Source organism: Lepidochelys kempii, chromosome 5 (genome assembly GCF_965140285.1).
Source record: "Lepidochelys kempii isolate rLepKem1 chromosome 5, rLepKem1.hap1, whole genome shotgun sequence".
NCBI lineage: Eukaryota > Metazoa > Chordata > Testudines > Cheloniidae > Lepidochelys > Lepidochelys kempii.
In genome coordinates this window covers 16,502,317-16,514,999 of record NC_136384.1, presented here as the reverse complement: position 1 = coordinate 16,514,999, position 12,683 = coordinate 16,502,317, and the positions used below count along the sequence as shown (strand labels likewise).

At 46.0% G+C, this 12,683-nt stretch overlaps 1 protein-coding gene across 1 annotated transcript in view; it reads right to left on the bottom strand.

Moving 5' to 3' along the window:
* The window catches only part of LOC140911138 (tetraspanin-36), a 44,227-nt gene extending 31,749 nt beyond the window's left edge, over positions 1–12,478 (bottom strand). The window contains exon 1 of the mRNA XM_073343531.2: positions 12,246–12,478. Within this exon, the coding sequence (XP_073199632.1) occupies positions 12,246–12,305 (60 nt within the window). The 5' untranslated portion in view covers positions 12,306–12,478. The remainder of the gene's footprint in view (positions 1–12,245) is intronic.
* Between the last annotated feature and the right edge of the window lie 205 nt (positions 12,479–12,683).

Genomic DNA, 12,683 nt, shown 5'->3' with positions numbered 1-12,683 from the left:
TTTTCAAAAGTTAATTCCAGAATATTTCAGCAAATATTCTGTGTAACAATATTGGTTCTGGTGAAAAAAGTCAGAAAACCAGAAAAGCCTGATTTCCACTAAAACCAGGCCCACAGAGTGCCACGGGCCACTTCACTGAAAGTCCTGTATGTTGTCCAACATTTCTACTGCAAAGAAAGGCAGGGAGAGTGGGAGGAGGAGAACTTGTCGGAGTGGGAAGCCAAGGGGCCCACCTGTTTTGTGGGAACAGGTTGGAGTGAGGCCTGGCTGTGGGGATGGGTTGAAAAGGCAGGTGGTCCGAGAAGAAGCTTGAGGGTCAAGTGTGCAACCCTCTAGGAATAAAATTGAGAATAATTCACCCCTGATGTGCTGGTGCTGTGTTAAATAAAGTGACTCCTAATTAGAGCTGAGCAAAGGTCCGATGTAGTCATAGTAATTTACCTTGCCCTCCTACAGCACCTTTCATGAGAAGATCTCAAGTGTTTTAAAGACATTGAACCTCTCCAGACCCCATGTGAAGTAGATCAACATTATCATTTCTGTTCACAAATGTGCATCTGAGGCAGAGAGAATTAAGATTAAACATTTTAAAATTTGAAACTATGTTCATAGGTGCTGGAACTAGCGGTTCTAGGGGTGCTGCTACATCCCCTGGCTTGCAGTGGTTTCCATCATATACAGAGTTTACAGTTTGGTTCAATGGCTTTCAGCATCCCCACTATACAAATTGTTCCAGTACCCCTGACTATGTTAAGCTACTAAAGTTAGACATTTCAGTCTATGGTTGGGCCCTTAACTAAGTGACCTGCTTTTCAGAGGTGCTGAGCACACACAACTCCCAATAAACTCCCCCTTCACAGTAGCAATACCAGTATGTGTTTTGACATCAGCATCTCCTTTAGGGGAGTCACTTAATGCTGTATTTTTGGTAAGTAAGTAAAAGAGAAACTAATCTGTGATCTCTTTATTTGTAATAGTCACATGTAGACAGGCATTACGATAATTGTTGGGAACACTGGGGCATGGCCACTAGGTAACTCGAGGGGATGGAAGACCACAAGTGTCGATGAAGCCCCCTCGCACTAGGCCCCTGTGTCCTTGCCCCTCCCCCTCCTGCCTGGAGGCACTCGCAGCAGCTCTGCGTGCTAGGCCCAAGTGTCCTTGGCCCCCCCGCCTGGAGGCACACACAGCAGTTATGCTGAGAATCTGCAACAGTATGTTGCAGAGTCAGACTGCCTGAAACTAAGCAAGGCCAAACAGGGGAGATATGGAAGAACAATGCTGAATAAAGCAGCTTTATGTATAGTTTAACAAATGATACAGAGAATCAGGGAACTAGCTGGGAACTGGATTGGCTGGCTATATGGATACTTGGAGCAGCTTGCTATTGGATAAGTATGCTGGGAAAAAGGATGTATAAAAGCCTGTGTAACTTCCTGCTCTGTTGTGCAGGATTTGAGATTTTATTCTCCCTGTACCTTTTTGAAGCTTCAAATAAACTTTTCTGCTTCTCCACCCCGTTGTGATTATTGGGTGTAGCACACCGGGTAACGAACCAACTCAAGCTGTTGTTCAGCCTCTCGGCACTGGGTGCCGGCAACAGCTTTTGGCGTCCCTGGGTGGGCTCGAGGCTGCAATTTAGCCTTGCCCGGACCCCTCCTGGAGGTCAAGGATTGCGGCGAGAACCGACGCCCAGCGCGCACCGGTGAGTTCATTGGGGGCCTTGGAGGAGACGCGATTTGATCGACCCCAGAGGGCACAACGGTGCAACGCACTCATATAGTGGAGAAGCTGTTGTGGACTACGGTGAAGAACGTGGGGGAGGAGCAGCTGCAGGCCACGGTGAAAAACCGGTTCCTTTGGATAAGGTAGGATCCTTTAAAATCCGGATTACATGCTCTGTTGGAACCTGGGGACGCCCAGAGTTACCCTGTAGGTATGGGACAGGGACAGAGCTCAGAGGTTAGGGCATGGTGTACGCCCCTAGAGTGCATTCTAGCAAACTGGAAGGTATTTGGTGCGGATCCGATGACTAAGAGCCAATTAAAACGATTCTGTACAGTTGACTGGCCTCAATATCAACTAGAGGACCAGGAGTGGTGGCCACCAGGAGGGTCAATTAATTACAACATGATCCTTCAGTTACTCCTGTTCTGTCAGAGAACAAGGAAATGGAATGAACATATGTATGCGCATTTGTTTCTGACTTTATGTACTCGACCAGATATTTTACAGCGCTGTAATCTGACTCCAACTGGTTTGGTAGCAGCTAATGTTAGTCCCCAGACCCCCACCCCCACTGTAATGGCAGAGCCGGTGTCCCCTTCGGCCCCTACACCCACACCTTGTAAGTCCCCAATGGTTGGCCTATACCCCTTAATCACTGAAACTAAAGTCGCCCGGTCTGGATCAGACAGGCGTCCTGCCACAACTATGCAGGTTTATACTCATGTGCCCTTTAATCCTGTGGATTTGGCTGCTTTCAAAGCACAGGCAGGAGAGTTTTCCACCAACCCAAGCAGGTTTATATCAGTCTTTGAGGGGTGCCTCAGTAGTCACAAGCCGGACTGGGATGATTGTAACGTCCTCCTGCGAACCCTATTGTCTGAGGTTGAAAGACAACAGGTTGTGTCCAAGGCAAGGGAGGAGGCACAGAGACAGTACGACCAGGATCGTATTAATGTCCCTGACCCGGATGCACAAGTCCCCCGAGCAGACCCCAGGTGGGATCCAAATGATCATGGGGATATGACCCGCCTTACCTCCTATAAGGAGTTGCTTTTGCATGGACTCCGTCACTCGGCTGTCCGACATAATAATTGGGCAAAGCCATATGAAGTAATGCAGGATTTAAAAGAAAGCCCAGGGGCCTTTCTACAGCGTATTCGGGACACCATTCGACAGAACACTAATGCAGACCCCGATGATCAGGCAACTGAGTCAATTATTAAGGGAATTTTTACGAGCAGAGCAGCCCCTGATATTAAGAGAAAGTTACAGAAAAAGGAGGATTTAATGGGTATGACCATGGCACAAATTTTAGAGACTGCAAACCGAGCTTATAGTCTGAGAGAGACAGAGAAGGAGAGAAAGCAAGTGAGATTGATGGTAACAGCGGTACAGGCCGGCACTAAGAGAAGTGGCCGGGGAGGAAGGGGCCGTGGACGCGACCGTCCGGGCCTGCAGGAGAGACGACTGGGTCGCAACCAGTGTGCCCTGTGTCGACAGGAGGGACACTGGAAAAATGAGTGCCCAAAGAGGAAAGAAAAGGGGGGTGCCCCTATGATGGCGATGGTGGAGCAGGAATAGGGGTGTCAGGGGAGACGGACCACCCTACCCCCGGAACCCCGAGTAAAGATGCGGGTGGGAAGCTCAGAAATAGATTTTTTAGTGGACTCTGGAGCGGCCCGAACTGCCGTAAATCAGCCTCTTCAGTTGCCAGTAGCAGATTCCCTTACTGTGGTGGGAGCCACAGGCAGGGACACCAAGTGCCCAGTGTATGCCCCAGCGGAATGTGCTTTGGGAGACAGGACTATATCCCACAAGCTGGTATACCTCCCTGAGTGTCCAACCCCTCTGCTGGGACGGGATCTACTTTGTCGCCTCGGTGCCACCCTGCATTTTACTGAGAACGAAATAACACTTACCTTACCCCCTGAGAATGCCTAGATCATGACCCTTGCAGTTGAGCCCTCAGCCATGCAAGCCCCAGAATGGAGCCCGTGGGAAGACCAGGTGTACCCCCTCGTGTGGGCATCAGGGATTCCAGGAAAGGCCACCCACCAGACCCCTATTACTATTCAGCTCATACCAGGGAAAGGCCCAGTGCAAGTAAAACAGTATCCAATCAAGAGGGAAGCCAGAGAAGGTTTACAGGAAACTATAGATCGATTCCTAATGTATGGTATTCTCCGGGAATGTCAGTCAGCCTGGAACACTCCCATTCTACCCGTACAGAAGCCTGATGGCACGTATCGGCTGGTACAGGACCTAAGGGCAGTCAATGAACGGGTTAAGACTCTGCACCCTCTTGTCCCTAACCCGTACACCTTATTGGCTTCTATAGGGGGACAGTATACCCATTTTTCAGTCCTTGATCTGAAAGATGCTTTCTTTACCATCCCAGTTGCCACCCCATCACAGGAGATCTTCTCCTTCGAGTGGGAGGACCGAAAAAGGGTTAAAAAGCAACTTTGCTGGACAGTGTTGGCCCAGGGATTTAAAAACTCTCCCACCCTTTTTGGCCAGGCTCTGGCCAGGGACCTACAGGAGTGGGATAATGAGGAGGCTCTCCTTCTGCAGTATGTAGATGATTTGTTAATTGCCACTGTGGGCCAAAAACCCTGCCTTAAAGCCACCGTGAGCCTCCTGAATTTTATTGGACTTCGGGGATATCGTGTAGCACGGAGTAAGGCTCAAATTGCCCTCCCAGAGGTACGGTACCTCGGGTTTCACATACGGCAAGGGAAGCGTCAGCTTTCAAGCAAAAGAAAGAAAGCTATCTGTCAAGTTCCTACCCCAAGTAACCGTAAGCGGCTCAGGGCATTTCTGGGTATGGCAGGCTTTTGCAGGATATGGATCCCAGAGTTTGGACTGTGGGCTAAACCCTTGTACGACTGTGTAAAAGGAGCAGATCATGACCCCTTCTATTGGACCCCAGAGGCTGACAGGGCATTTAAAATCCTGAAAAGAAAATTGATGGAAGCCCCGGCTCTGGGCCTGCCAGATCTCTCTAAGCCGTTTCAGTTGTATGTACATGAACGAAGGGGGATGGCGCTAGGAGTGCTTACACAGCTGTTAGGAGCATGGAAGCGTCCTGTGGCTTATTTTTCTAAGCAATTGGATCAGGTTGCAAAGGGTTGGCCGGCATGTTTACGGGCGGTCGCAGCTACTGCCCTATTGCTTGAGGAAGCCGAGAAGCTAACATTGGGAGGGGTTATGCAAATCTATACTCCCCATATGGTCCGAGCCTTATTGGATGCAAAGGGAGGGCTTTGGCTCACCCAGGCTCGGATTGCTCGGTACCAGGCTAAGCTGTTAGAGAACTCTGAAGTCACCCTACAGCCTTGCCCCTCCCTTAACCCAGCCACTCTCTTGCCAGAAACAGAGGAACAGAAACATGACTGTTTAAAGATCATAGATGTCCAGTACTCCAGCCGTCCGGATTTAAAGGATGTACCTCTCCCAAATGCAGATTATGAGTGGTACACTGATGGTAGCAGTACTGTAATAGATGGGCAAAGGAGGGCGGGTTATGCTGTTGTGACCCTCCATGACACTGTGGAAGCTGAAGGTTTGCCTGCTGGGACCTCTGCCCAGCTTGCCGAACTAACAGCCCTGACCCGTGCACTTGAACTGTCAAAAGGAAAGCGGGTCAACATTTTTACTGATTCAAAGTATGCTTTTGGTGTGCTGCATGCTCATGCTGGCCTATGGAAGCAAAGGGGAATGCTGACAGCCCAAGGCTCCCCAGTCAAGTACGGGCCCCAAATCCTCCGGCTCCTAGAAGCTGTACAACTCCCCTCAGAAGTGGCGGTGGTACACTGTAAAGCCCATCAAAGGGAGGATCAAGATGTGGCCAGAGGTAACGCCCGGGCAGATAGAGAGGCTAAGCATGCTGCCACCCTGCCATCCCCTCAGGCTGAGAACGCCCATATGCATGCCCTTATCCCATCAGTAGGGGAGCTTCCAACCCCTCAGTACTCTGGGGAGGAGAGACAGCTAACTGACAAACTCAGTCTCCGGGAAAAGGAGGGATGGCTCCATTCCCCAGAAGGGAAGGTCCTCTTACCAAAGGGCCTAATCCGGCCAGTGCTGCAGAAACTACATCAAACCACTCATGCTGGCAGGGAAACACTTATCCAGCTAATGGGAAAATACTTTATCACTTCCGGACTCCGACCCCTGGCTGCCCAGGTACAAGCGGACTGCTTAGTCTGCCAAAAGAATAACCCCCGACCGGGACATCCTGTGCCACCAGCTGCCCTAGAACCCACTCCGGGCCCCGGACAAGTGTGGCAAATAGACTTTACTGAGTTTCCCCGGACCCAAGGGTTCAAATATCTCCTTGTTATAGTGGATCGGTTCAGCGGATGGCCAGAAGCCTTCCCATGCCGTAACTGCACTGCCAGGACAGTGGCCCTCAAGTTTGTTAAGGAGCTCATTCCTCGCTTTGGACTCCCCCGGTGGATGGAATCTGACAACGGGACACACTTCACATCAAAAATCATTCAAAGCATCTCACATGCCTTACAAATCCCCTGGAAACTCCATACGCCCTGGAGACCGCAAGCCAGTGGTGTAGTGGAGCGGACCAATCAGACCCTTAAACGGCATCTCTCAAAGTGTGCCAAGAAGCCTCACTGCGATGGCCTGATGCTTTGCCCCTCGTCCTACTCCGTACCCGCGTTCTCCCAAAGGGTAGATTAGGGCTCAGTCCCTTTGAAATTATGTTTGGAAGGGCATGGCCCATGAATGGCACCCCGGTTCTGTCAGGGGAATGGGAGTTGGGTAATGTTTTTTTGTCACAGTATATGTGTTCCCTGTCTGCTGTTCTCTTGTCTCTTCACAGGTATACCAAAGATTCTCAGCCTCTCCCCTTGGACTCTCCCGTTCACTCCTTACAGCCCGGTGACGCTGTGCTTGTTCGCACCTGGAAAGACGAGCCTCTCCAGGAAAAGTGGAAAGGACCCTATACCGTCCTGCTGATCTCCCATACAGCGGCAAAGATCGAGGGACACAAGAACTGGATCCATCACTCTCGTCTGAAGGCAGTACCTGCCCCCTCGTCAGCAGAACAGTGGACCGTCCAACCTGCTGACTCCTCATCTAGTGACGATCTCGGGCTAAAGCTACTGTTTAAAAGACACAAATAGCGGGCTGGGGTTTGTCGTCTTGGCTTGATGGTTTATTTAGCCTGCTATTGAAACTTCTCTTTCCTGTACTGCTTGTATTACTGGTATTATGCTGTGCAGTATCATGTGTCAGGGCCCTTTTGCAAAAGTTAATAAGTCATTCTCTTCAGGGCTATCACAAAGTGCTTATGCAAAGTCCTATTGTAAAGAAATAAGTAGCCCAAGTGAGAAAACTCAGAGCCAAGGCTGTTGAGTGTTCTCAAAGGGGGGAGTTGTTGGGAACACTGGGGCATGGCCACTAGGTAACTCGAGGGGATGGAAGACCACAAGTGTCGATGAAGCCCCCTCGCACTAGGCCCCTGTGTCCTTGCCCCTCCCCCTCCTGCCTGGAGGCACTCGCAGCAGCTCTGCGTGCTAGGCCCAAGTGTCCTTGGCCCCCCCGCCTGGAGGCACTCACAGCAGTTATGCTGAGAATCTGCAACAGTATGTTGCAGAGTCAGACTGCCTGAAACTAAGCAAGGCCAAACAGGGGAGATATGGAAGAACAATGCTGAATAAAGCAGCTTTATGTATAGTTTAACAAATGATACAGAGAATCAGGGAACTAGCTGGGAACTGGATTGGCTGGCTATATGGATACTTGGAGCAGCTTGCTATTGGATAAGTATGCTGGGAAAAAGGATGTATAAAAGCCTGTGTAACTTCCTGCTCTGTTGTGCAGGATTTGAGATTTTATTCTCCCTGTACCTTTTTGAAGCTTCAAATAAACTTTTCTGCTTCTCCACCCCGTTGTGATTATTGGGTGTAGCACACCGGGTAACGAACCAACTCAAGCTGTTGTTCAGCCTCTCGGCACTGGGTGCCGGCAACATAATGATCTGGGATCTCATACAAGGCTTACTGCATTTTTTAGACAGCATTTCAGTTCACCTCTACACAGTAATTCCTACCAAGGCATTGTAGCTGCAGCTTCTATTATGTAGGCGTAAGTTGAATTATTTCCCACAATCATTTTCAATCTGGGTAAGATGTGCAGTTTTTCAGTGCTTGGGCAAGAGAGGTATTGCTTACAGGCAAATTGAAATGCTGTTTGTAAATCCTGTAGGAGTTCTTAGATGATTATCAGAGCTACATGTAAAGACCAAGCTATCGCAAATTAACATATTCTAAAAGCTGAAAAATCAGTTCCTCCTTCACCTATCTGCCAAAACCTGAATTCAAGGTTCTGCATTTCCCCTGCAGGAGCTGAAGTCACTAATACATACAATGGTAATCATGAACAAGTTAGCATGTTAACCAAGTTACCCCACTCTCTTACCCAAATACAACAGGTTGTCATGTTCTAAGACTGTGCCTAGGAATGGAGAGCTTCTCTGCGGCACTGTAAGCTCACATGCTAGAAACCTGCAAGGAAACCCTAAGAACAGCCAAAATTAGACTGAAGTTTATGCTGCTGGTGGTTATTTGAGTTCCAATAAAGATAAACACAGTAAAGGAGAAAATCTGAGCTACATATATTGTGTAGTTCCTCTCAAAGCAGGGGTAATTTCCATCTGCTTACAATGAAGTACTGCAGCATTTCCCTATGCTTCAAACAGGAAACAGCACACAGCAATTATAATTAACTGCACAGCAAACTAACATACTTCAATGGTTCCTACTTTATGCACTGTATGAAAACAGGACTGTAAAACCAGACACCAGGTTTCGGGGCTCTTGACCTCCTTTCTTTCAAGTGCTGAACTGCTTGTTGGATCACAGTCTCAATCTGGATACTTTCTCTTGCACATGCTGAAAACTTTAGTAAACATTTGATATTTCAAAAGTGTCAGTCCCATTTTCACACATCATGCTTAACGCTGCCCTCTCTCTAATATTTGCACACCAATCCCACTACTGACAATACAGAAATATCCATAGAAGGATCCAAGAGGAAGAAAAGTGCTTCACATTAGAAATGCTGATGACTTGAAGTCAGTCAATAGGAGTTTCATGCATGTCTCTGGGGGGCGGGACACTTTGGCCTGTGAAATCCAAGCTTTGGTTTCCATTGATGATCACGATGAAGGTATGAATGTTAATTCAAAAAGGGGAATTCTCCATCTCTTCTGTCCTCCCCTAATGTACATTCATCAACAGATTATTTCACTTTAACAAAGGGACTTGAGTTCCTTCTGATTTTGCTACATTTCAAGCCCTGAGCACAGCTCACCACAAACGGGTTTATTTCTGAAAAGCTCACTTCTGTGAATGAAGTGATCTATCCGGTTCATTTCTTTCAGTCTATTACTGAATTACTCAAACTTTCCCACTTGGCAGGAAAGTCCCAAAATACTGACTGGAATCTTTATTGCCATTAAATTATATTACTGCAGTCACACTCACATGAGTTTTATCCCTAAAAATAGCAGAGAATCATGACTGAAAGCTGTAGCTTTTATGTGGACTTGTTGGTCACTGTTAACAGTGAAGGGATCTGAAAAGGGTGTGGAGGGTACTGGTCACAAATTTTACACCAAGGTCTTCTTGACTTACATTCATACAACCTGAACCATTTCCCTCCCCGACCTGTTATTTTCCTGACTAATACTTTCAAAAAGATGTCATGTACTGTTTGTGAGGCAAACATTGGCATCTGTACTCTAGCTATTCAAAGATCTTTCTACATGATGAGAAAATTATAAGCCTGAAAATTCTTATGGAAAATGAGGTCTGAAGTGCCCCTGGAAACTGATAAACCCACAGAGGAGTCCAGTACTCCAGCTGCCATGAGACCAACTGTATAATCCAGCTATACTTTTACTTCTCAGTTTTTAACAGCAATTTTACCTTCAGAAACGCTAAAGACAAACTACTATACGGTTCTAAAAGTCAAAGTAATTTTTTACTCACAAACTTAGCAGATATACAACTAAATCATAATACTCTATGAAACCACTTCAGCAAGGACTTTGTACACAAGTACAGCATATTTAACCACACCCTAGTTAACCAAATGTTTCTTTAACTGGTTGGCTGAAAGTCCTGGTTAACCAAAACGTGGTCATGTCCCCTAACACAATGTGCATGATTCATTGCTCCCTCATTCAGCCAACCCCCCATTTAGTCAAACGGTTTTGATGTTGCAACCTGCACAGTTCATTTATATGTGTCCACTAACCTTTTAGGAGCTGCAAGACTAAGGAAGCTGCCAAATGCACTGTTTCTATTTGAGCATGTTCACATACTTCAGAAACTTAAACACTTAATTGGATCCTCTTAATATCATGCATTTGTCTTGGGTTCCGGAACTAAATGTTCTCCATACAAAGTCAAAAAAACACCTGGTAATATGCCTGGGATGTAACATTTGGATCTAGATCTGAACTGAGTGTCCAGATCTGGGCTTTTGGTTCAGGACTGCCTGTCTCCAGAAAATAACCATTCAATTAATTTCATTCGTATGAAATGATCAAGTGTGCTACACTCAAACTTCTAAGTTTCATATTGAAAGTAAATTAAGAAAGCCCAAAATCAATGTATACAAGAAGCTGTGTCAGCTATGGGTGCTAGACACACTCCAGGCTCAGCAGAGTCCAAAAATCAATGCCTAATGAACAGTGAAACTTGCATTTTTACTTGAAAGTGCTTCCAGCACTAACACATCTGAACTGCTTCACTGCTGGAGCAGAAATGAAGTGCAGCAGCCGGAACCATAAAGTAGCATATGAAGATTTTTCTCTGCTTTTCCTAGGTTGTAGAGTATGGTGCAGGGGTTCTCCAGCCATTTCATTCCATTCACCATTTTATAAGAATGAAATCCTCTCATGGACCTGCTTTCCCTTCTATCATCCCATTCTGTTTATTGCTTGGCTCCCTGATCACCAGAAAGGAGTTCATCGACCAGGGTTTGAGAACTGTGTATACTTTGGGTCTAATTCTCCTAGTAATCTCCATTAACTTTTAGCGTTATACCGTCTATGGCACAGGAAATCAGTTCTTGTTCCAGCCAGCAGAGAAGAGCATAATGAAATGGCTAGCATGCATGGATACCAATATATTTGCAAAAGTAATGGATAAAATAATGTGTACAACATTATAATATCCTCACCGTTTAAATGTTTCTTCTTTAAAACTAATCAATCAAAATCTTTCTTCTTTGAGTTTAGAATGAATTAAAACTCAGTTATATTGATCTGAATTTCATAAATGAGCACAGGATTTTGTTTTCTATTAAAAACAATTATTTTACAAATTCTCATGAATTAAAAGTTAATTTTAAAGAAAAACTTTGTGATAGCATTTAAAGCAAGAGATTAATAACGGTTAGCTACAGTTCAGATACAGTCATGAACCACAAACATCATTTTTCAGAGACTGAAGCCCATTACTTATTTAAAGATTTTAAGAGAATAAGAAACTTTGTGCCCAGTTCTGATCTCCCCTACACTGAAATAAATAGAGTGTAGCTAACACTAATGGAGTTACACCATAGTACAACAAGCATTAATTGGAGAAAGCCCTATCTATGGCAAACATCCCAGGGAGGAAAGTCTGCTTCCCACCTAGCAGTTCACCTCCAGTCTCTGATATCACACAATATTCAGCTGGAGCTATGCTGCTTTACACCAGATGGGGATCTGCCCCCCTAACTCTCTGGTGTCCTCACGTTCTGTCTTTCATAAAATCTCACTTCATTACTGAAAACTCTGATATGGAATCTCTAGCTTACTACCCTGAAGTGACCAGTTCTGGGCAGAGGCAGAAACCACCTGCCTTTAGTTAACATTTTTCATTGTCTTACATAGCCTCTTGCGCTTGGTTTCGCTAATAAAACTACTTTTAAAAGTTTAGTTGGGAAAAAAAAACAGTTATGTGTACAAAATTACATTAGCAAGTTTGCTTCCTTGCTGTGAGACAAAAGTAGATCAATGGACTTAAATGTGCATTTCTATACCAAATCCCCCTTCAGTTCCTCTTTAAGGCACATCTGCTTTGAACTGACGGTCACTCATTGCTCTCTGATCTTTCTTTAATTTGCCCAATAAAAACGGACAGTTGATCATATTAGTGTTAACACTCTCAAGGCAGTAATAAGAAGTAATAATGCGTAACAATTAACGTTGTTTCTAGAGCATGTAGCATACTAAGTTCTTTACAGTAAAAGAAGTACAGATACTGACCCCAAGCCTACAGTTCCTACTCAGACAAATCTCCCCATCAGCTTCAGTGGGGAATTTTGCCTGAGTAAGAACTGCAGGATCAGTCCCTGAATATCTGAAAACATCTGCAGTTAAATCAGGTCAGTGAAGAGAGAAAGGGGTGAGGACTGTCACGGGAAGCGAGTAGAGGCACCAGCCAGAGGACAGTCTGGGAAAGTTATCAAACTAGAGGTTCTTCCTATCAAATTACCCAAAAGATGAGGCTGAGTAGCAGCAGCACTGTCTTGGAGGTGATCACGCCACAGTCCATGTTTCCTGCTGGCCTTGCAATCGAGCTGCGTGCAGAAAGATCTGGTGGCTTCTGCTGCCTATTCAGCAGAGTCTGTGTGTGTCAGATTTCTGTAAGCTTGTCTCCCACACCTCTCAGCTTCTTGTCTGAGCCTGCTCAGCTATCACATGGTTTGCAACTCGCTGGACCAGTCACATGCTCCTCAGCGTACAGAGCAAAACAACATCTTACAGTAGTGTCCTATCAGGACCCTATTCCTCTTTATTACTGTATGTAGTCTGACAGTCTAAAACAGATTACCGTAAACTTGCTAAACTAGCTCTGCAACTACAACTAAGTAGCTTACCATATAGACACTAATAGCAGTGCCACCACAACATAATCCTCGCCAGCATTGCC